This window comes from Mus pahari, chromosome 23, assembly GCF_900095145.1.
Source record: "Mus pahari chromosome 23, PAHARI_EIJ_v1.1, whole genome shotgun sequence".
NCBI lineage: Eukaryota > Metazoa > Chordata > Mammalia > Rodentia > Muridae > Mus > Mus pahari.
Window position 1 is genome coordinate 2,174,381 of NC_034612.1, and position 23,785 is coordinate 2,198,165.

Below are 23,785 nucleotides of genomic sequence, written 5' to 3' on the forward strand. Positions count from 1 at the left end.
CCTTACAGCTGGATCTCATGGAGGCATTTCCCCAACTGAAGCTCCTTTCTCTGTGATAACTCCAGCCTGTGTCAAATTGACACAAAACTAGCCAGTACAGACTGCAACCTCCCAGTACCTTAGAAGCCGTCCAGGGGAGGAAACTTTCCTTCAGTCCTGTGAAACAGTATTTCAGAAAACGCTCTGAAGTTTCCCTGGAACTGCAAATTGGCTAGATACGACTTTCCTGGAGAAGCAGAAAGACCAACCTGGTCTCTGAGGTGATGACACTTAGAGCTTTGCTTCCTTTCTGTGGCATATGTGCCTGCTGGTCTGTGGCCCCACCCCACACATGCATGGTGATTGACTCTGACAAAGCTCTGTGCGTTATCACACGGTGTGGATGGTTGGGTCTGACTTGTCTCACTCCTTACGGAGCTGGTCATTTTGTCCTGTGTTTAATGACTGCTTTATTGAGTTGGATCATGAGGCTAATAGCTTTTTGACTCTGGAGGATCTTCTGCTAGCCCCAGGTTCTCAAAGTGCTGTTCTTGTCCCCGACCTCTAGTGACTGGCCATGTCTCTATCCCACTTGTACCGGGATGGTGAAGGCCACCTTGATGATGACGATGATGACGAGCGTGAGAACTTTGAGATCACCGACTGGGATCTCCAGAATGAGTTCAACCCCAACCGGCAGCGCCATTGGCAGACCAAGGAGGAGGCCACCTACGGGGTGTGGGCTGAGCGCGACTCGGATGAGGAGAGGCCCAGCTTTGGAGGCAAAAGGTACTGTGTGCTGGGCTGCGTGCCCTGGGTCTGGAGGATCGGGCAGGCACCCCAGAAGAGTTTTCTGCCCTTGTGGAGTCCAGATGCTACAGCATCTTGCAATGTGTTGTTGAGCTGGGGTGGCGAGAGCTCCTCAACAGTTACTGTATGATGGAATCAGGACTACTTATAGATAGGGAAGTGCTGACCCACCACAGGCATGGCAGCTGTGGGAGGGACCATGCTGTGTCAGGGAGCACCCACAGGGCACTAGGGAGCAGGGAACTCTGTGAGTAAGTTCACAGGAGAATGAGGTGCAGCCTGGGCTCCAAATTAAGATGCTGTCTCACAAGACAAGAAAACAAACAAACAAACAAACAAAAACCATGTGTCCCCCACCTGACTGCACTCAGAATTTTAAAATTAATTTTACTTAGGATTTTTATCAATCTGAGTTATTCTGAGTTTTATACTTGAAATAGTATCAAAAAAATGCAGTGTGTGTGTGTGTTTATAGGCATGCTAGATAAGTGCTGTACCACTCTAAAGCAGACACTAAGCTAACAGTCTTTTCAGTTGTAAAAGGGGCCCAGTTTGATGGCTTGGAGATAAAGGTTGTTGCCACGCACGCCTGGCTAGCTGAGTTCAGACACCAGATTCCTACAGGAAAGGTGAAGGGGACAAACTGCTCTACAAATTATTCGCACACAGTGATAATGGCATGTTTGAAAGCGTCCAAGGGAAGTGAGATTATTACATCCTAATTTCAATTTATACTCAACTCTACTGAGTTGAGTGGCAAATCTTCAGCTGCAGTTTGAATGGAACAGACCCCATGAGTGTTAAATGGGGCCGGAAGAGGACTCAGTAGCAATTAAGATTGAACTTGATTACTCTTGCAGACCTGAGTGTGGCTCCTCGTCAGTGCCCACCTCAGGCAGCTCACAAGTGTCAGTAAGTCCATCTTCAGGGAATCGAGGCTTTGGCTCATCGGGTACCCACAGTGTTGTGTGGTTAACCACACACACACACACACACACACACACACACACAAACATAATATTTTTAAAATGTTAAATGTAAGGTTATTGAGGGCCTCTCTCTCTAAGGAACTCTCTTGTGAGCAGCTTCCAGGACAGGGTGTTACAGAAGCGTTCCTTACGGACTTGAGGCTGTGTGTCTGTCTGTAGGGCCCGAGACTATTCTGCGCCCGTCAACTTCATCAGTGCGGGGCTCAAGAAAGGGGCGGCTGAGGAAGCCGACTCCGAGGACTCTGATGCTGAAGAGAAGCCTGTTAAGCAGGAAGACTTTCCGAAGGATTTAGGACCAAAGAAGTTAAAGACGGTAGGCCTCGTGGGACAGTCTCCTGGTGGCACCCCTTGGAGGTCACAGTGCAGTGGCTTCCTCCACAGGGAGAAGCCTGGTGAGCACCTGTATGTGCTGCCTCTTGGGTCCTCCGTGTGTGGTTTGGGTCCCAATGCTGCTTTTCATAGTGCAGTGTAGCTGTAGGCTTGAGCTCCCTTGGGTTGTTCTGTTTTTCTCTCTCACCCAAACTTGTCTCGCCTTCTTTGCAGGGTGGCAATTTTAAGCCCAGCCAGAAAGGCTTTGCAGGAGGAACCAAGTCCTTCATGGACTTTGGCAGCTGGGAGAGACACACAAAAGGGATCGGGCAGAAGCTGCTGCAGAAGATGGGCTACGTTCCGGGGCGTGGCCTGGGGAAGAACGCACAGGGTGAGTGTGGTGGAGGGGAGGCTCGGGGAGGCTTGCCTTGCCTGCCTCTTCCCTGTAGGAAGCTCGTCAGATATGGGCGGCAGGTTCTGCGAAGGATGCTTAAGCTCAAAACCCAACCAAAGTAGCTGTCACTCTGCAGCTGGGTTCGGCAGTGTGGGCCCTTGTGCTCCCCGGATGCTTGACCGTCTCAGAACCCACACTCAGTAAATACTTGGTTAAGTGGGACGGAAACCACTAGGTTCTAAAGTGGCTGCAGACACAGAGCTGTTTTAACCTGGCCCATGTCTCTAGAGAAGTAACTGCTAATATTTTTAAATCAGACAGTCTCACCTAGAACTCTAGATTTTCCCTGGCAGTAGTTTGGCTGCTTCACAGCTGCCTTTGTGGCAGAGCGTTTTCTTCTAAACACAGTGTCCTCAGCCTCCTGGACCTGCTCTCTGCCCAGCTGAGGTCATTGTGTGAGCCTGCCTGGGCTGTTAGGCCAGCTCCGTAGTCCCTGCTTCTGCGGGCTTTCTTCTTAGTCTGCAGCTCAGCATCAGGCAGGCTGGTGCACAGCACAGCACCGCACAGCGGCCTTCACTGACAGAAGACATGCCTGTGGTGCTGGCTGACCCGAACCCACATTGCTCCCACCACCACCAGCCCCACTGAGAAACAGCCCTTGCACACACAGCTCACCACCTTGGCTCAGAGCCACAGGGAGCAAAGCACTTAGCCTCTGAGCCTGACGGGTCCAATCCGAAGTGTCCTCTGTAATCCAAACCTCAGGCCACCCACTGCGGCTCAGGTAGTGCTGAGGATTTTGCTGGGAAGAGCATGGCAGAGCATCCCTGGGGTTTCAACAGTGCTGAGGTGGAAGGAAAACCTGGAGGGGGAGCAATCCTCATGAGAATGCTGTTTATTTCCGGGGCTCAGCCATATTACACAAGTTAGCTGCAAGCAGTGTGGGCCCCTTCCCAGCCACGGCTGCCCTTCAGCCCCCTGAGTTACTGTGCTTGCCACACAGGCTGCTGCTGATGCCTGTGCTGGCCAGCGCAGTCGGGCTGACTCCTCAGGGGTGGTCTCAGTTGCTGAGTCCCGGGGTGTGTGGCCGTGTGAGCACAGGGAAGGCATGCCTGTTGGTAAGGAGCAGGAAGTGCTCTCTTCCTGTGTCCTCACTCTGCTGGCCGGGTTCTGAAGTCTTTCTCACGTGCTTGTTCAGGCATCATCAATCCCATTGAAGCCAAACAGAGAAAAGGCAAGGGAGCCGTGGGGGCCTACGGCTCAGAAAGGACCACTCAGTCTCTGCAGGACTTCCCCGTGGCCGACTCGGAAGAGGAGGCAGAAGAGGTAAAGAGGGCCTCTGTGTGGGCGGCTCTACACGTGGGCCGCGTGTGCTGATGGCCTCTGCGTGTCCCCACACCCACTTACGTGGCAGGCTCTGCTGGGGCTCATCGCTCACCTGATGCCTTCACGGTGTCTTGGACCTAGGGATGTGAGGTGGGCAGCTGTGAGGCAGTGAGCCAGAGTGGGGACCGAGACGCTCTGACTGCAGGGTAGGCTCTCTCAGCTCAGAGATGGCCCGGGAGAGCTCGTGCCATGATTCCTGCACAGCTGCAACTCCAGATACATGAAAGAAAAGAATGACAGGTTAGGTCACTATGAGAATAGAATGACAGCCAGGTTGGACCTGACCTGTAGGGCGGGCGCATCCTCACATGCTACCCTCTGCTCGCCATTCTTGTGGAGCTCTGCCAGGTGGGGGCAGTGTTTTCTAATCCTCAATGCTATATCTAAGTTCTAAGAGCCTGTCCCTTCCCTTGGGCCCGCCTTTGGCATCCAGCTAGTATACACGGATGCTGTCAAGTGGTACTTGGTGGCTGCAGGTGTCCTAAAGACCTTGGCCCTGGCTGCTGTGCATCAGGCCCCTCCTGTTGTCATTGACTGCATCCCTCTGCCTCAGGAGTTTCAGAAGGAGCTGAGCCAGTGGAGGAAAGACCCCAGTGGGAGCAAGAAGAAGCCAAAGTACTCTTACAAGACTGTGGAGGAGCTGAAGGCCAAAGGCAGGGTCAGCAAGAAGCTCACAGCTCCTCAGAAGGAACTGTCTCAGGTCAAGGTATGAGGGCCTCACATCTGTCCCCCTGTCTATCCTCTGAGGGCTTTGTCTGATAAGGCGATTATTGGGATGTGCGTATGGGGAGGGGGTGACTCTGTGTGTATCTGTGTATGTGAGCATGTGTGGGCATGTTTCTGTGTGTGTCTGTATTTGTCTGTGTGAGCATGTGTGGGTGTGTGTACCTGTGTGAGTGTGTGTGGGTGTGCTTTATGTCCAGTGAATTCAATAACACTTCTAAGGTAAGTACTCTGAGTGAGTGCTGAGCATGGCACATGCCAGGCTCTGGTTTTCACACCTGACACCTCCCCGTGCCGACTGTGATAAGCTTAGTTCTCAACCCTGGAGCCTCTACACAGCCTGAAGCTTCCTTTGCTTTGCTGTAGGTTTGGCATAGATTCATTTGTAGGGAAATTTTGCTCTGTTTGAGACCAAGGGTTTCTGGGAGTGCCATAAGCAGGAAGGGAAGGCCTGCCGATGGGTCTGGAACAAGACTTTTCTCTTTAAGGATTTCTGATGCACAGTTCTGACTGGCCCACGGGTGTCAGGCCTGTCATAGCTGTCCATCAAGTGGGGTAGCTGGGATCTTGGGGAAGGCCACCCTCTCTGTGGTGGACACATGGTGGTGTTATCACTTCCTGAGTAGCTAGACAGCAGTGATGGCAGCTGCCTGTCACCGGTTAGTGTAAGTTGGTGTGGGTCTGACAGCTCAAGCCTGTGGTAGGCAGCTCTGTCCATTCACAGAGCACTTGGCACCTGGCCTCTGTCCCATCTCCCCTGCTCAGTGGTGCTAGCAGGTGCTAACGGACTCTCTCCAAGGTGATCGACATGACGGGCCGGGAGCAGAAGGTGTACTACAGCTACAGCCAAATCAGCCACAAGCACAGTGTGCCCGATGAAGGGCTGCCGTTGCTGGCGCAGCTGCCCCCCACAGCCACCGGCAAGGAAGCCAAGATGCCGGGCTTTGCACTGCCCGAGCTGGAGCACAACCTGCAGCTGCTCATTGAGCGCACAGAGCAGGAGATCATCCAGAGTGACCGGCAGCTGCAGTATGAGCGGGACATGGTGGTCAGCCTGTCGCACGAGCTGGAGAAGACGGCCGAGGTTCTCGCGCATGAGGAGCGTGTCATTTCCAACCTCAGCAAGGTGCTGGCCCTGGTGGAGGAGTGTGAGCGCCGCATGCAGCCCCATGGCGCCGACCCCCTCACGCTGGATGAGTGTGCCCGCATCTTTGAGACACTGCAGGACAAGTACTATGAGGAGTACCGCCTGGCCGACCGTGCAGACCTCGCTGTGGCCATCGTCTACCCGCTCGTGAAGGACTACTTCAAGGATTGGCACCCCCTCGAGGTGAGCTAGGGCGCAGCCTGCTCTTGGGCTGGGGCATGGCTACTGAGGTGGGAAGGCTGACTGACGATGCTAGTGTTCTGCAGGACAGCAGCTATGGCACCCAGATCATCTCCAAGTGGAAGAGCCTCCTGGAGAATGACCAGCTTCTGTCTCACAGCAGCCAGGACCTGTCCTCCGACGCCTTCCACAGGTACAGGCCCTGCCCCACTGTATCCCCTCGCCTCCTCCCCCTCCAAGGAGCAGGAGTTGTGCTGAAGGCTGGGGGCAGCCATTCTAACCCTGTTGACTCTGCTCTACCCTGGCTCTGCTCTGGGTTTGGAGATGTGCTCACCCGTGTGTGTGTGTGTTTGTGTGTGCGTGTGTGAGAGAGAGAGAGACAGAGAGAGAGAGACACCCGAGCATCCAGGAGCTGGGCTTGCCCTGACCATGAGCAGGTTTCACCCAGACTGGAAAAGGCAGTGCCAAGAACTAGTGAGAGCCAGGAATGAGCCAGGCGTGGAGAGGACAGAGGTGTCTCAGGAGGGGACATTCAAGTTGTGACCCTGGCTGGGAAAGGTTGTGAAGTGAGGCTGCTGGTGGGAAAGCAGCCGCTAACCCTGTGCTGTCACTGTCAGCCACATAGGCCTGAGCAGTCCTGCCAGTGCTGGCTCCACTGAGGAGCCCAAGGCCGAGAGCCAAGACATCACAGGGGCCCCTGTGGGCACTTGCCTGAGGTTTCCCGTGGGGGGGACCTGTGGGCTGGCACACTTTGAGCACTGTGAAGGCAGCAGCGTGGCTGACCATAGGCTGCCTTGCCTCTCACAGGCTCATGTGGGAGGTCTGGATGCCTTTTGTTCGGAATGTCGTCGCTCAGTGGCAGCCGCGGAACTGTGAGCCGATGGTGGACTTCCTGGACAGCTGGGCACACATCATCCCTGTGTGGATCCTGGACAATATCCTGGACCAGCTTATCTTCCCTAAGCTGCAGAAGGAGGTATGGCGGAGCTCTGACAGTGTCTCTTATCTGTGCACAAGAGCCCTGTGGTTGAACTGTCAGCATGGCCTGCAGTGTTAGTTGTAGCCTTCTCCATGGTGCCCCCTTGCCTACCTCTCTCGAGTGGGCATGGCCTTTCTCAGAGCGTTTATTAAACCTTGAGCTGTGCTGAGGCTTGAGTTGGTGGCATGAGTGTTTAATTTCCTTCTGTGGAGGAACCTAGAGTACAGGATACCTATTTACCTCCACAGTGGGGTTCCTCCCCCCCTTATGCACACACACACACACAGGACTGTGACCCACTCATCCTGCAGGTAGACAACTGGAACCCCCTGACAGACACCGTCCCCATCCACTCGTGGATCCACCCGTGGCTGCCGCTCATGCAGGCCCGCCTGGAGCCGCTCTACTCCCCTGTCCGCAGCAAGCTGTCCAGCGCGCTGCAGAAATGGCACCCCAGTGACGCCTCAGCCAAGCTCATCCTGCAACCCTGGAAAGAGGTCCTCACCCCTGGGTCCTGGGAGGCCTTCATGCTCAGGAACATCGTGCCCAAGCTGGGTAAGGACACGGGGACTTGTGGGCCAAGTGCAGCCTACTCAGTGTCCACCACGCTGCACACTACTTAGGGCAGAGGTGGACAGGACTGGAACCAGGCCCTTCCTGCTGTGCCTTCACAGCTTGAACGGGGTCTGCAGTCATGACTGTGGGCTCTCTGTGCCTTGTGGTTTTCCTGACAGGGCTGGTTTGGATGTCAGGACCAGAAAGCCACTGTCCCCCCCTATTTTTTTAAAGAATTATTTAATGTGAGAACACTGTAACTGTCTTCAGACACACCAGAAGAGGGCTCGTCAGATCCCATTACAGAGGGTTGTGAGCCACCGTGTGGTTGCTGGGAACTGAACTCAGGACCTCTGGAAGAGCAGTCAGTGCTGTTAACTACTGAGCCATCTCTCCAGCCCCGGCACTGGCCTCTCCAGTGCTTGTGACTCACGGGATTCACTGTGGGTGGGGACTGAAGAGTGTCTTGCTATCTGTCTTGCAGGCATGTGCCTGGGGGAGCTCGTCATCAACCCCCACCAGCAGCACATGGAGGCCTTCTACTGGGTGATGGACTGGGAGGGGATGATCTCGGGCTCCAGCCTGGTGGGGCTGCTGGAGAAGCATTTCTTCCCCAAGTGGCTTCAGGTGAGCAGTGGGCCAGGAGGGAAGTGGGTGGCGGTGCAAGCCCGGGTCCTCTGCCCTCTGCTGTCCAGGCAAAGAATCGCCTCAGCTCAGCTGCCCAGAGAACCTGTCAGGATGTGGAGGTCAAGGCTTTAGCACATTTAGGCCACAGGCTGGCTCCTGATTCTCCGGGTAACTGCTAGATGCTGAAGCTCCATGTGCCCTGTAGTGTGGGCTGCTGGGAGGTGCAACACTGAACACAGCAGTATCCCTGGGGATTCTGGTCTCCCTGCCACGGTCCAGCGTGTGACTCAGCTCAGTGTCCCCTGTCCTTGGGCAGGTGCTGTGCTCCTGGCTCAGTAACAGTCCCAATTATGAGGAGATCACCAAGTGGTACCTGGGCTGGAAGTCCATGTTCTCAGACCAGGTGCTGGCCCACCCTTCTGTCAAGGACAAGTTCAACGAAGCGCTGGACATCATGAACAGGGCTGTGTCCTCCAATGTTGGTGAGTAGGTGTCTAAGCTAGGGTGTCATTGCTGTGACTGTCACCAGGACCAAGGCAACTCTTGTAAAGGACAAGGTTCAGAGGTTCAGTCCTTTATCTAGGTGGGAGCACGGCAGCATCCTGGTAGGCATGGCACGGGAGGAGCTGCGAGTTCTGCATCTGGTTCTGAAGGCAAACAGAAGACTGACTGACTCAGGCAGCTAGGAGGAAGGTCTTGTAGCCCATGCCCACAGTGACACACTTCTGGGCCAAGCATATTCAAACCACCACAGTAGTTTGCATTTGGGTCACTCTGTGAACCTCCAGTCACCATGCTCTAGCTCCCCAAATGCATTTCCCATTAAAAGTTTAAATTATGTTTATGTATGTGCCTGGTGGTTGGCCATAAGAAGGTATCATGGACCTGGAGTTAGAGAGTTGTGGGCCATGTGAAGTGGGAGCTGGCAATCAAACTGGATTCTCTGCAAACGTACATACTCCCAACCAGTGAGCCCCATTTCCTGTTCTACAGAGGGGCCTCTGTAGCAAGGGATAGTAGAATGAGTGTAGGCCATGTTAGACTACTAGGTGACCTCATAAATGGTGACTTTAGGGGGCCACATGTGTAGGCTCAGCCCTTGTCCACATCTCTTGGTACTAAGAGAATCACTTCCAATACCTGATATTAGCTACTTAGCTCCCAGACCAGTTTTGTGGTATTGACTCCCCAAGCAGCATGTCACACACAGCATGTTGTCCTGGAGTTCTGCATACCTGGGGTCACCTCTCCTCACTGTCCTCCCTTCTCTCAGGTGCCTACATGCAGCCAGGTGCGAGGGAGAACATCGCCTACCTCACCCACACGGAGCGTAGGAAGGACTTCCAGTACGAGGCCATGCAGGAGCGCCGGGAGGCTGAGAACATGGCACAGAGGGGCATTGGCGTGGCCGCCAGCTCTGTTCCCATGAACTTTAAGGACCTCATTGAGACCAAGGCAGAGGAGCACAACATCGTGTTCATGCCTGTCATCGGCAAGCGGCACGAGGGCAAGCAGCTCTACACCTTCGGCCGGATTGTCATCTACATTGACCGGGGTGTGGTGTTTGTTCAGGGCGAGAAGACTTGGGTGCCCACCTCCCTGCAGAGCCTCATTGACATGGCCAAGTAGACATCGGGTACTCCAGACCGGTGTGAATAAACAGCACTGTAAACCAAGCTGATGAAAAACGTCTCTATTTGGGAGACCAGGCCACCAGGGCAGGATGTGACTCAAGTGTCCCCAGTCGGCCTGTATTCCTGGCCAGGCAAAGGATCAGGTGTGGTGTGCACCGTGGCCCCTGACCCAGGAGGAGAGAATGGTCCTGCTACTCCAGCTGAGCGGTCTCTGGGTTTCCTGATGATCTCCAGGTCCTCACAGTTCTGGTAGTCAGGCTCTTCCCGGGATGCCCACAGGTCCCCAGGCAATCCCTCCAGCTTCGATAGTGGGAACCAGTGGACAGATGTGTCATTAAAGGTGTCGGTATACTGGGGAGTCTGCGGCAGTGGGACCTCCTCCAGGCCTTTCAGAATCTGAGTGGAGAGGTCCAGACACAGGCATTAGGTTTGCCCCACTCTTCCTTCACCTGGCCACCCCACCGTCCTTCTGAGAAATAAGGGATGGGGATTTGTATTTCAGCACTTTACAGCCCCATGGCAGCGAGACTGCTGGGCTCGCCCCAAGGATGAAGGCCACAGGCACAAGGTAGGAGAGATACCAGCTGGTTGTGCTTAGAAACATGGACGGACAGTGTGGCTTTGCACCCCCATCCCAGCCGCGGGTATTCTATCAGACACCTTTGCAATGTAGGGGTAATTTTCCTGCAGAATCCTTGCCAACAACCTGCAAATAAAGACACAGACACACACTTAGGAAGTGTATGGGTGTTTGCTTTCTTTTTCAACAGTAAAACAAGGGGTATGCAAGAGGGCAGCACAGGCAGGCACTGTGAAGCAGATCAGGAGTGTCTGTGCACTTAAAGCATGGCTGCCCAAACACCTCTGCCCTCAGAAGAGGGACATCTGCAGATCCCTTAAGTGCTTTAAGCCAGACCTATAAACCATTTATGCAGGTCCTCACAGGGAAGAGGGGTCTGGCATTCCTGCTGGCTCACCTTTCCTCAAGGCCTCGGAAACTGTTCCCAATGATGACCGCCCTGGACAGGGCGTCCGCAGACCAGTTGCTCCACAGCAGATTGTTGTATAGAGCCGTTCCACAGTGTGGCATGTAGAAGACAGTGGGCTGGCCCTGGACACTGCGCTTGCCTTCCTGTGGAATCAGCAGAATGGGTGCTAAGTAGTGGCGGGCAAAGCCCAGCTCTTCTGTGGCACAGCTATATTAGTAAGTGTAAGTACGCTGGACGTCTGTAAGGGACACACGGAACCCATGCTGACTAAAGGAAGGTATTCCATGTGATGACTGTCCCCATGTCCTACATTTTGGGTCTTCCAGGTACCCTGCTTCACTGTGGATCCTCACCACAACAGGGACACAGTCACCTACCAGCTGTCTGGCCACACCCGCTCTGCGCCTGTCCCTGCAGCTCCTGTCAGGCAGGAGCCCATGTTGGTGTCCCATGGCTGCCTCCACAGGATCTGCCTGCGGTCTGGGACACAGCCTTCTGATGACTCTCAGTGCACAGGCCAACCTTGCTGCTATCTTGGTCTCTACAGGTTATAGGTGACCTCAGGCCTCACCTATCTGCTCTTCTCTGCATAGAGCCAGCACTCAAAAGCGAGTGTTGTAGGGTCAAAGCAGCAGGATCATGAAGCTGAGACCATTCTGGGCCACAGAGACCCTAAAAACGGGGGAGGGTAAATGTACTTACCACCTAACCAGGCAAGTCCAACCTGAGTGATTCTCAGAACTCATACAGAACCCAGACAGAACCCACAAGGTTCTACCCATGTGTGTGTTTCTGTTTTTAATTTTTTATGAGTTTTCCATATGCATGCCTGATGCCTTCTGGAACTAGAGTTAGAGCTGACTGTGAGCCTCTACGTGGGAACCTTGCGCTGAAAGAGCCGTCGGTGCTTTTAACAGCTGAGCCATCTCTCCAGGCTCTGGGCTAATGTGTTAGGGTTTTGCAAGCCTAACACATTAGTTCATGCTGCTGATTCAAGTTTCCACGGTATAACAGTCTAAAATGGGAGTGACTACTGGGCTCTAGGGAGGCCAGCATGCCAGGGCCAGTGGGGCGCCAAGTCACAGAAAGCCTGTCTGCTAGCAGAAGTGAGTGGTCTGGAGGAGATGAAGGCACCTACCTCATTCTCACTGAGGACAGTCACACCGAGGGAGGTGAGGACGGAAACCTCAGTCTGACTGAACAGAGGGTCATAGACCCAGCAGTGACTTCTGGGGACCTGGAAGGGAAGAGGGGCACTTCAGTTCTGGGCACGGATGCACCATCTGCCAGGGGTGGGAGAAGACAAAGCTCACCTGGCATTTCTCCAGAAGGAGAAGCATAAAAGCAAGCTGGATCCGAGCAGTGGGGCAGGAGGCAAAGGTCCCAAGACCGTAGCATACACACTTCACATGGGAGGTGCTGGAGGCCAAGGGCTCCCCTGACGCACTAGGTGACGCTGGGCCAAGGTACAGCCTCCCAAGGGCTTCTGTTAGGGGCTGCAGTTGCTCCAGCTGTTTCCTAAGACACTCGGTGATGGTTTCTGAAAGATCGTTCCCCCAAACGTGGTCAAGTCACATACTCTGCTCCCTGGAGCCAGGACTGGGAAAGAAGCCCAACAGCTCTCCACACCCGGAGTGAAGCTGCCCAAGACCTGTGTGCAGGCCACTAGAGACCGGATCCTGAACTCTACATCTGAGAACCCAAGATGTTTTCATCTAAAGCCATGTGTCTGAGATGTGCTTCTGAATGCTGAAGACCTCTATAAAGGCCAACTGAATGGCTAGGTTAAAAAACTGCTGCCCACATCACCCCCTGGCCTTCCTTTTAGGTTACCATCCTAAAGAAAAGAACACTAAGCAAGCTGGTTTTGTTCACGGATGTGGCAAAGCCATCTTTGTACAGGTGCCCCAGGTGAGGAAAGGCTGTTCCAGAAACTTTTAAGTAGATGCTGTCTTTCATTTAACAACCTCAACTCTGGGGGGGGGGGGGGCTGCAGCCTACAGGTGAAGCTCAACTGAGTGATTGAAACAGGAGCCTGTGATACAGTGTAAACACCACCTGTCCATCCCTGTGATACACTGTAACAGGGCCTGTTCATCCCTAAGGACCATGCTGAAGAAACCATATTGAGAACACATCTGCGCATCTTGATGACTAATAGCACTTATGAGAGCCATGCACTTATGAGAGCCATGCACTTCCCACCTTACTTAATGCTTGCAACTACACTGCAGGATACACACACCACCACCTCCACAGCAGTGTTCAGTGCCAAAGACACAGCTCTGATAAAGTCAGCACCAGAACCCACCACAAGCAAGACTGAAGCAAACTGTCCTTGGATGAAGAGTGTCCTTTGCCTACCTTCAGGCAGGCCCCCCCTCCACTCCCACACCTCCCCTACTCACCCCTACTTACCCAGTGCTGAACTGCAGAAATCAGAGGTCCGCAGGTCCTCCCTGTTGAGAAGACATGGCCTGCTCATCACCCTTCTCTTTTGGGCCATCTTAGTCCCCGACCATGAGCCAGATGCACGGGGGATGGAGGACCCTCCGATGCACAGCCAGCCCTTACTGAATGACATTCCCATGGCCTGGATGTAGATTACTGGGTCCTTTTATAAACAGGACCTCCATCAAGAGGCCCTGGTGGCCAAGGGATGGTCTGGGTGTATTCTGCTTCTTAGGCCTGGCAGAGATGCAGTTCAATAAATATTTGGAAGTCCTCGGACTTAAGTTTTTTTTTTTTTGTTTTTTTTTTAAGATTTTTTAATCATTATATGTAAGTACACTGTAGCTGTCTTCAGACACTCCAGAAGAGGGCATCAGATCTTGTTCTGGATGGTTGTAAGCTACCATGTGGTTGCTGGGATTTGAACTCCGGACCTTCGGAAGTGCAGTCGGGTGCTCTTACCCACTGAGCCATCTCACCAGCCCCGGGACTTAGCTTTTATGATGGGAATGTCCTCTCAAGACTGAAGAGTAACAGGGGGAATGAATGAGCTACTCAGCAGGAACCCAATAGCTTCCCCACTATAAATAACTGTAAAAGGAAAGTCAAAGAGAAAGTCCAAGGGACGGTCAGCTGGTTTCCACAGCCTAAGGCAGAATAATCAACAGTGAATTTAAATATGCCAGAGGCAATGTTTAGGGACACAGAGGAGAGGAACTGCCCCCAGGCGACCTACATTCTCTAAGGGAAGTACTTTGTAATATTCTAGGTAGTCCTGGATCAGATTCTCTATGCTGCAGAGTGATGACCACACCCCTGGAAGGATGCTGGGAGAAGCAGGGCACTCTGGGAGGTTCTGAAGCAGCTGAGGAAACAATGACTATCTGGTGTGTGCCTGGAGAGTCCAGGTCCCAGACACTTAGGTCTTGCTAACCTTTAAGGCGCTGCTTGCTTCCATCTGTCCTCTCAGCTGCACCGCCAGTAATTTATGTTCAGAAGTAACTTCTGGGTCACCACTGCTTTCTAAATGTAAGTTGCCCCCCTCATCGCAGCCCTTCTGACCCATCCGAAAGGCTACCAACATTTGTACCAACACTTAGCTTTGCAAGACCAGAACTAGAAAATGCAATAACATGGTGTAGCCTGCATATGGTGGGCACCATCTATGTGCCCTATAAGAAGTTACAGACCAAGCGGTGGGGTGGGGAGATGGATATAACGTAGTAGAGTCCATGATAATGATTAGGTGGAAGCATGGGGTTTGAAGTCACCAAGGCCTGGGCCTGAAACAATGATCTTTATGTGTCTCTCGGAGTGCCCAGGATCCCAGTGAGGCAAATGTTGACACCTGTGTTTGCTGCAACCTCTATTTTTTTTTTAAAGATTTATTTATTTATTATATGTAAGTACACTGTAGCTGTCTTCAGACACTCCAGAAGAGGGAGTCAGATCTTGTTAGGATGGTTGTGAGCCACCATGTGGTTGCTGGGATTTTGAACTCAGGACCTTTGGAAGAGCAGTCGGGTACTCTTACCCGCTGAGCCATCTCACCAGCCCTGCAACCTCGATTTACGATACGGATAATAACCAATGCGGCGTGTGGCCCACCGAAATGTGTAATCCTAGCATTAGGAGAGGCAAAGGCGGGATCTCCTCCAGTCCCAGGGCTGCTGGGCTAGCCTAAGCTACAGTACGAGATCTTGCCTCCAAATCCAGAGCTGATGACTTATAGGGTAAAGGACCTTGTGCCACCCAGCCTCACATCTGAGTTTGATTGTCCTAACCTTAGGCAGTGAAAGGAGTCGGCTTCTGAGCACCACGCACGCGCGCTGTGACACCCTCCTCCCCCACCTCGCGCTCATCAGGTGCCAGGACGCTACTTAATGCTTAAACCCCCATCTCAAAGGTGGCAGACGGGGACACAGGATGGCAAGCTGCCGTAACCGCAGCGATGGGGATGGCAGCTTTACTGAGAGCTTGCCTTCCCCACACAGCCTTCCCCAGCGGGTTGGCACACCCACTTCCAGGTTAGCGAGACTGAGGCTGGAGTAGCCTCTCGGCGCTGCACTCACTCGGCCTCCCGCAGGCGGCGCAGCACCGCCTCCCCGTCCGCCTCCGGCTCGGCCCGGGGTCCTTCGCCCCTCCGCGGCCGTCTCCCCGCCGCGCGCTTCCTCCTCCGCGGAGCCACTGCGCTCCAGGGCTCCGGAGCCGCCACCGCCGCCGCCATGCCGCTGGCGTCACCAGCGCGCGCCGGGGCGGCCGCCGACGTCAAAGGCCCGCGTCACACCGCACGTCATCGCCAAGCCCCCACCGGTGGGAGGTGCGTCCGCGCGTGATCGCGGGGCCGCCGGGCGGGCGCAGGTATCGGGGGCTGTCCCGCGGGCGGTCAGACGGAGTCCGGGCTCCCGGTGGGCGGGCGGGCGGGCGTGAGACCCGCGCGATCGGGCCGCAGGGTTTGGGCTCCTGGCCAGCGTGGGACTTTCCCGCTGTCCCCGCGCGCACCCGCACCGTCCTCCCGCTCTCCCCATAGGGTGCCATGGCCTCTTCGGGTCCCTTACACAATCACTGACCTCATCGGGACTTTTGAGAACTCGCTGCCAGGTCCTCCGACCAGACCTCGGGGAACGGGAGGGGTGGGTTCCAGGAACTGACATGCCCTGCACAGTGCTCGCCCTGTGCTCATTGCAGAACGAGGTGTGTGTAGTTGAGTTGACAGATATTTAAGAGGCCTTTTCGGGATGCCCCTCGGGCACTTCCTTCTTTCTAAATGAGTTTTCTTGCTTTTAAAGAGAGGGTCCTGCTATGTACCCATAGCTTGCTTGAAACTCAGCAATCTGCCTGTCTCTACTTCCAATGCGCTGGGATAAATAAGGCCTGAGCTACCATGCCTGGCTCCCTCCCTAAGAGACCTAAACGCACTGTGTTTCCACAGATGGCAGATTGTGGCCAGCTTTGGAGACCCTGTCCCTGAAGGAATTAACCAGAAAAGTGTGATTAGGACTATAGTTGAAAATGACCGAAGGCTTGTCAAGGGAAAGGATTAAATTATTTTCGTGTTTCCTACCAGTGTTATCCACACAGTGAAACATTATTGTCAGAAAATTTCAGCCTCGTGGATAGTAATTTTAACGCCGGTACCACCTGTTTCTGGACAGTTCCCTTGGAGGAGCGTAGAGTCAGAGTAAGTGAGGCCAAGGTTCTTTCTGGCAGAGTAGTCCATGATACACCGAGTTGTCTTCCCCTCTGTCAAAGTTCTCTCTTGCACTCTGAAGGGCTGCGCACATTCTGATTAGGCTCCCGAGTGCCAGTTCCTTAATTTAGGGATCATTTGATTTGTGTGGTTCCTTACACCCAGCTCCTTCTACATTGTCTGGTTTCCCTTCTGCAAAGCTATTTTCTGCTGGAAAAAAAAAAGGGGGGGGGGTCTTTGAAGTATCTGCTACCGGAGCTCTTTTTATTCTGAAACACAAGCTTTGAAGGCGGTTTTGAAATCAAGTGTTTATTGAACCTTGTGGGTCACATGCGTGGTCATGGGGTTTCTGAAAGAATTGATTCTTTGTTTTTCCTCAGAGCCGAGATACTGGTGTGTATGTGTGAACTGGAAACTTTGGACCTTTTGAAGGAACTCAATGAGTGGCTTTGAACTGTACACAAAGTCAGAGATCCTATCAGAAGCTGCCCCCGCCCATCCAACATGCTTCTCCTTGCTGCGGAGCTCCCTGGGGGGGAGTTGGAACAGATCCCAGTGTAGACAGCCGTACAGATGCTCCTGAAAGCAGATCACAGATGGCTGAGTTAATCTAGTCCACCTCCAGTCCGTTTCCTCCTGGACTTGTCAGCGGTGCAGAGATGCTTCTGGAAAGGAACCTGCCCGGAAGGGAAGTTGTCTTTTCATATTGATTCAAGAGTGAGCAAGAGGCAGAAACCACCTGGCTGGACCACACCTGGCGTCACTGGGCTGGGGACACCCGTTGGGGACAGAGAAGCGCTTCTAGGAAGAATACCAGATGAAGAGAATGAAGCCATCTGGAGAGTAAATGGCCACCACCACTCCCCCAGAGACAAAGTCAGCAGCTTGGTGAGTGTCCAGCCTCACGCTGCTTCCAGGACTGTTTGGGTGAACCAGAATCCCCAGCCAGCTAGTCTTACTGTTCTCCTTAGAGCAACCGCATAAAATGTGGAAGCCATTTTTTTCCACAGCGTATGTGTTTGAACCTTGCAAGTTTAGGGCTGGATATAGCCCCATGGTAGAGTGGTCACCTATCACTTGAGAGGCCCTGGGTTCGATCCCTGGCACAGCAAAAAATAAGCAAAACCCGGAACACCTTGCCAACTCCACCTCAGGCACTTCAGGCAGATGACTGGGAGGGTGCCACCAGTCTTGTTTGCCTGGGTGTGTCGTCTGTGTCTGCGAAGAGGCAGAAGGGCTGAAGTTGAGGTTTGGCCAGTCTGGCTCTTAAGGCTGTTGCGCAATGCGTGTCTCAAACTTGGGTTCCCTCATTCACCCTCTGTAGCTTCGTCCTTTTTCATAACCTGGCTCAACAAATGCTCCTGAGAGGTGACAGTGAAGGGGGTGGCTTGACTAAACTCTGCAGACCTAGCAACTGATGACATGAGCCATTCCAAGTGATGCCCGAGGTAGAGTGTATGTAGAGGAGGTGGTGATTTCAGAGTGTGGGGGGGGGACCGGGGTGGCTGGTGGTCCACAGTGGGCTTTGAAAATACACAAATGTTTTTGATCACCATGTAACGTACAGCCAGTTGCACACTGAGCCCCGGAGCTTTAGCGGATGATGTTGGGACAGGTGTCTGTCGTGAGGAAGTGAAGTGGGTTTCTCTGGCCTGGTCTGTGTCCTCTCAGAGTCTGAAGGTACAGCTGAAGCCCAGGCTCTGCGAAGTTTGCCTTGTGCAGACAGGCAATGACTACCTCAGAGCCAGAGTCTCCCCAAGTCAGTCATGGCCGAGCGGTAGCCACAGAACTTGGGAGGGAGGCAAAAGCAGGAGGCGGTGCAGTTCGAGGTCAGCCTGGGCTACCGAGTGAGACCTGTTTGGGTCTTTAGCACAGCGCAGAAGGTGCTGGGAACTCAGAAGAAAGATTCCTTTACACTGAGGAACCTGGAAAGGTGGGAGGAAGCCAGGTTAAGCCACTCGTAAGGTTTGAGAGTCCGAGAGGAGTTTGGTGTTTTTCTCTCATTTTTTTCTTTTTTCTTTTATTACATATTTTCTTCATTTACATTTCAAATGCTATCCCGAGAGTTCCCTATACCCTCCCCCTGCCCCTGCTCCCCTACCCACCCACTCCCACTCCATGGCCCTGGCATTCCCCTGTATTGGGACATATATAGTTTGCAAGACCAAGGGGCCTCTCTTCCCTTTCTGTCATCTTTTAAGGGCTGCCGTCTTCCTGTTATGCACGAGCACATCTGTTGTGTGTTGTTACACATCTGTTAAGTGAGTCCACGAGTCCTCAGAAGGGCCGCTTCCCACCAGCATGCTCGGGAGAAGCGCGGGAGATGACTTGGTTACCAGAACCTAGAGACACGGCAGGAAAGCACAGGCGATGTGCTTGGGCTGCTGGGGGTGAGGATTTCAAACCACAGCCCTGGGCGGGTGGGTGATCTGGTTCCTGCAGGAGCGGCTGCCTCCTCCAGCAGATGGGTTGACTGCTGTGCACGGTCTGCCTGTGCTGCACTGGCAGCGGCTTTATCTGCTGCTTGTGGCTGCCAAACTCTTCCTGGCAGCTGAGCACCAGGCCCTCCCAGAGCCAGGAGCTAGAGAGAAAAGTGTCCCGAGCTTGTCATTGTCACTAGCGGGGGAGACCCATGGCTTCGTTCTGTTCCCTTGCCAGGTGGAACTACTTTTTCCTGTATGACGGTTCCAAAGTAAAGGGAGAAGGAGACCCAACCAGAGCTGGCATCTGCTACTTCTATCCGTCCCAGGTAAGCAGGCGCTCTTGTGCACATGGCCTCTTTGAAGACATGTTGGGGATGAAGTGCAGGGCCACATGCCTGCTCTGCTGTCTCCCCAGCCGCCTTTTGACTTACCTTTGAAGTTTCAAGACAAGTTCTCAGAGTTCTCAGGCCCGTGACTCCAGGCTGTCCTCCTGTCTGGATCTTAAATTCCCAAGCAGCTTAGGCCTCCTGTTGGCTCTCTTAGCTGTAAGAGTTTTTATTTTTTTATTTTTTTGTCTGTGTCCTGCCCTCAAGTCTTTGATCAGCTAATTTTAAGAAGCTTTTATCCACGGGGCTGGATGATTATTCAGACGACTCGGTGGTTAAGAGCACTGACTGCCCTAACAGAGGTTCCGAGTTCAAATCCCAGCAACCACATGGTGGCTCACAACCATCTGTAGTGGGATCCAATGCCCTCCTCTGTAGTGTGCCTGAAGACAGCAACAATGCATTCATATACATACACTCAATAAATAAATAAGTGTTAAGAAAAAAAGTCTCTTTAAAAAAAATGCTTTTATTCAAACAGGGACTATTACAAGCTCTTACATGCTGTGAATGCTACAAATCCTGTGAGCCCTAAGATCCCTCATATTATATTTTTTTCCTAGATAAGTTTAAAGCAAGTTCTAGACATTGTGCCATTTCACCTACCAGTGTTTATTGTGCCAGGGTCACACCTGACGGGAATGACCCCGAGTCACAGCCCTTCTTACTGCAGGCAGGTGCTGCAGTGGGACTCGCACTGGTCCTGGTTCTTAGACATCACCCTGCCTGGCTCCCTCTCCCACCCATCTCCTCCCCAACGCCCCTAGCCGGGACTTTGACCACACCCACAGCCTGCTTGTTAGCCTGAGCCCCCCTTTTACTAACATTCCCCACACACCAGCCACCCTGCCTTCTCCTTGTCTCCAGATCACTGGATTGGGACGGTCACCGCCCTGTGGTGACCTCTGCTCACAGAGTTCCTTTTACTTTCCATTCCTAGCGGGCACTAGATCTTGAATGAGTGTTTTGTCTGCACATATGTGTGTGCCCAGAGCCCCTGGAGGGCAGGAAAGGACATCATCTTGTGGGATTGAGGGCTTACAGCTCTCCACGGGCTTACAGCTCTCCACGGGCTTACAGCTCTCCACGGGCTTACTGCTCTCCATGGACTCTATGCTGTGCTGCACTCTCCTCCCCCTGTGCTGTCTATCTCTCCCTTAAGCAGCCTCTCTCTCTTTTCTTGCGAGGGTTGGACATATCCTACTCTGTCAAGTCTTTTTCTCATCCATCACTTTTCCTGCCACTCAATTAGGCATCACTTCAAACATGAGTACTTCCTCCCACAAAATGACTTTACCTTCATTGTTTGGGATTAAAGGTGAGTACTGAGTGTGTCTGTACTCCAGCCAGAGGGATTAAAGATGTAAGCTAAGGACCTGAGCTATACCCTAACCAGAAACAGGTTCAAATATACTGTAACATGTGCACACACAAACACACATGCATGTATACACACACACACACACACACACACACACACACACACACACACGAGTGCAGATGTAGAACAGTCTGGTAAAACATTGTCTGCTTCTCCCACAGACCCTGTTAGACCAGCAGGAACTGCTCTGTGGCCAGCTTGCCGGAGTCGTGCGCTGCCTGTGGGACCTTTCGGGCATCCCGCCCACGCTCATCCGTCTGCGGAACCTCAAGTTTGCCATCAGGGCGGATGGGGACTACCTGTGGGTAAGTCTGAAGGCAGAGCTGGTATTGGAGCGTTGCGATGATAAGATGTATTCCTCCTCGGGCCGCAGCTGCTCTTCAGACCTCAGTGCCCTCTGAAGGCATCAGTGGTGCAAGGGAGACCTCTGCCAGGGCCTCATGACGTCACACATGGGTTCTGGCCCTGAGCCACACTCAGCCCTTCTCCAGTACACCTCAGGGATTCCCTGCTCTGAACACGGCAGAATTCTTTGTATTGTTTTTACTTAGGTTTGCGTGTGTCAGGTGGATACGTGCACATATATGTTCATGTCTGTGCATGTGTACATGTGTTTACATATGTGTGTATATGTATGTGGAGACCCTGTTTGTGGCATGCTTATTTTCCTTGATGAGCAGCTGTGTTCTGTGTTGGTGGTGTCTGTTATCTTCTGTGGGTGGTGCCTTCTGTAGCCCCGGAAACTATTGCCTACTATTTTCAATTTAAAAAGAAGCTGATTGGTTGGTCTTCAATTTAAAAAGAAGCTGATTGGTTGGTCGTCAATTTAAAAAGAAGTTGATTGGTTGGTCTTCAATTTAAAAAGAAGCTGATTGGTTGATCATCTATTTAAAAAGGAAGCTGATTGGTTGGTCTTCAATTTAAAAAAGAAGCTGACTGGTTTTGCTTTTAAATTTGTGTCTGTCACCCTACCTGGGTTTCTATGTGTGAGTGGTGTGGATGGAGGCCAAGGGTGGTTTTTCTCCCGTCTGGTTACCCAGCAACCCCGCACTGTTGCTGAGTTTCCTAAGCACTGCTTAGGTCCGAAGTTAGTTGACCGTGAGCCCGAGTGGTTCAGGAACCCTGCATGCCGTGATAGCTATAGTTTCATGTCACTCTTGGGGTAGACAGTGTCTCTCCCGAATTCAGTCCCATGCCCAGTGGCTCCGGCTAGTTTGTGAGTGTGACTGGGAGTCCTGCGTTTGGAGAGCAATCCTGGGGTGGGGGCAGCATGGCTCACTTAGAGCGGTCATGACCCTGTCACCTATTGCCCTCCATCTCTGTGGTGCCTGTAATGGCAGCCCAGTTAACTATGCAATGTCACAGCACGGCCTCAGCACAGGTGCAGCCCACAGGGCGGGTGCAGCTCAAAGGGTGGGTGCAGCCCACAGGGCGGGTGCAGCTCACAGCAGGCCTAGGCTGTCCCAGGATCTGCAGTACACGTGTGAGCTGAGCGAGGCCTTGGAGAGAGCAGGAAGGAGCACTTCAGGTCAGCCCAGAGCTGGGGGGACAGAAGGTGCTTGGGACCTGTGGAGGTCGGCCCGGCTGCAGTGGGCTAGGCTCGGGTGAAGAAGAGTTTTAAGCTAATGTCTCATGTCAGCACAGGCAGTAGCAGGTTCTGTCATGGCGTCTTCAGGCACAGGTGTGATGGACTGTTCTCTGCTCCTGTGGTTATTATCTATGTTTCATCACCTGCTATTTCCAACATCCCTTAAGGATTTTTCTTGGCCCAGCGTGGTAGCCATACCTTTAATCCCCGTACTTAGAAGGCAGAGGCAGGGGAATGTCTGTGAGTTTTACAGGATAGCCAGAGCTACATAGTTCAATTCCCAGCATCCACATGGTGCCTCACAACCATCTCTGACTCAGTTCCAGGGGATCTGACATCCTCTTCTGGCTTCATCAAGTACTAGGCACATACATGGTATACAGACATGTATGCAAAATACCCATTCATTTAAAAAAAAAACCATGACTTGCACACATGCGCACGCGCGCGCGCACACACACACACACACACACAGTATAAATTTAAGTTTAAGACTTCAATGACTGAGCTGGCAATGACTAAATGGGGAAGGGTGCTTGCCACCAAGCCCCATGTTTGACCCCTAAGATTCATACAGTAGAGAACCTGCTCTTGGAAATTCTCCTCTGGCCTCCACATGTGTGCTGTGACCCCCACCTTCCCAAAACATAAAGAAATAAATCTAAGTCCTCTACAGAAAACAGGTAGTGTTTATCTTTCCAAACCATATTTTGCTTGCTGTACTGATTTCCATCCTTTCTGCAGATGCCATGGTTTTGTTACGATTTAAGGGTGCACTGTGTGTTGTGTATCACCCTGAGCTTCTGCTTCTGCCTCCCAAGTGGTTGGTTGATAGGCTTGTACCACCACACCTGCTTATCACGTTCTATCAACTCCTGTTGCTGTTCATTCACTTACTCTCGAGTGTGTGTGTGTGTGCGCGTGCGCAGGTGTGTGTTTGTGTGTATGTATGTGTGTGTGTATGCGCACGCGCAAGTGCTATGGTGGGTGTGTCTAGGTAAGAGGACAATTCGCCGGCGTTCGTTCCCTGTCCACCATGGAGATCTCTAGGACTGAATTCTCATCCCCAGGCTTGGCCCCTAGAGCCTTCACCCACTGAGCCATCTTGCTGCCCAGATGTGTGCTTTTGTTAAGGAAGCGCCTTCCTTGAGGGCTGGAAGCTCAGGTGGCAGTGGGTGTGTTGGTTGTCGCTGGCCCCTCTGCTCTCTGACTCATCCCTAGGCGTGCTTTTGCAGCAGAGCCACGCTGGTTTTCTGACTGGGGCTCTGCGCTGTGATTTGAGAGCAAGTCTTCCTGTGACAAGATTATTTTTCTGTGAGGAACATTGTTTGAATTTTGATGGAGGTTCTGTTGGCTGTGGACTGCTTCATGCTGGTTGTTACTTCTACACTGCAATTGAGGTATCCCTGAGCTTGACAGCCATCCTGTCTCCCTGTGCTCCTTACCATCGGCTCCTCTGTGTTTTAGAGTTTTCAGAATGGCAGTCTTCCTCTTCCTTAGTTAGGCTCCTCCTCCTTAGTTATGCTCCTCCTCCTTAGTTAGACCCCTCCTCCTTAGTTAGGCTCCTCCTCTTTAGTTAGACCCCCTCCTCCTTTGTTAGGCTCCTCCTCCTTAGTTATGCTCCTCCTCCTTAGTTAGACCCCTCCTCCTTAGTTAGGCCCCTCC

At 52.8% G+C, this 23,785-nt stretch overlaps 3 protein-coding genes across 5 annotated transcripts in view; 2 read left to right on the plus strand and 1 right to left on the minus strand.

Annotated features, from left to right (window-relative positions):
* Tfip11 (tuftelin interacting protein 11) overlaps positions 1 to 9,732 on the plus strand; it is an 11,405-nt gene extending 1,673 nt beyond the window's left edge. The window contains exons 1-13 of one of the 2 annotated variants that reach the window (XM_029533522.1): positions 35 to 260; positions 548 to 768; positions 1,938 to 2,091; positions 2,322 to 2,478; positions 3,680 to 3,807; positions 4,421 to 4,573; positions 5,390 to 5,920; positions 6,004 to 6,110; positions 6,725 to 6,893; positions 7,208 to 7,451; positions 7,936 to 8,078; positions 8,395 to 8,560; positions 9,352 to 9,732. In XM_029533522.1, coding sequence (XP_029389382.1) covers positions 557 to 768; positions 1,938 to 2,091; positions 2,322 to 2,478; positions 3,680 to 3,807; positions 4,421 to 4,573; positions 5,390 to 5,920; positions 6,004 to 6,110; positions 6,725 to 6,893; positions 7,208 to 7,451; positions 7,936 to 8,078; positions 8,395 to 8,560; positions 9,352 to 9,707 — 2,520 coding nt within the window. In that variant the 5' untranslated portion in view covers positions 35 to 260; positions 548 to 556 and the 3' untranslated portion in view covers positions 9,708 to 9,732. Of the gene's footprint in view, positions 1 to 34; positions 261 to 547; positions 769 to 1,937; positions 2,092 to 2,321; positions 2,479 to 3,679; positions 3,808 to 4,420; positions 4,574 to 5,389; positions 5,921 to 6,003; positions 6,111 to 6,724; positions 6,894 to 7,207; positions 7,452 to 7,935; positions 8,079 to 8,394; positions 8,561 to 9,351 lie in introns of those variants that run through there. The other variant, XM_021222547.2, reaches the window with a different exon arrangement.
* Positions 9,733 to 9,771: 39 nt separating this feature from the next.
* On the minus strand, positions 9,772 to 15,379 carry Srrd (SRR1 domain containing). Its single transcript, XM_021222551.2, is given in 8 exon segments — positions 9,772 to 9,810; positions 9,812 to 10,108; positions 10,373 to 10,418; positions 10,690 to 10,844; positions 11,840 to 11,938; positions 12,015 to 12,241; positions 13,120 to 13,160; positions 15,225 to 15,379. Coding segments are annotated over 8 exon segments (1,059 nt in total).
* Positions 15,380 to 15,449: 70 nt separating this feature from the next.
* Hps4 (HPS4 biogenesis of lysosomal organelles complex 3 subunit 2) overlaps positions 15,450 to 23,785 on the plus strand; it is a 36,649-nt gene continuing 28,313 nt past the window's right edge. Inside the window, exons 1-5 of one of the 2 annotated variants that reach the window (XM_029533839.1) lie at positions 15,450 to 15,513; positions 16,220 to 16,333; positions 16,723 to 17,230; positions 19,001 to 19,091; positions 20,694 to 20,837. In XM_029533839.1, the coding sequence (XP_029389699.1) occupies positions 17,190 to 17,230; positions 19,001 to 19,091; positions 20,694 to 20,837 (276 nt within the window). In that variant the 5' untranslated portion in view covers positions 15,450 to 15,513; positions 16,220 to 16,333; positions 16,723 to 17,189. The remainder of the gene's footprint in view (positions 15,514 to 16,219; positions 16,334 to 16,722; positions 17,231 to 19,000; positions 19,092 to 20,693; positions 20,838 to 23,785) is intronic. The other variant, XM_021186806.2, reaches the window with a different exon arrangement.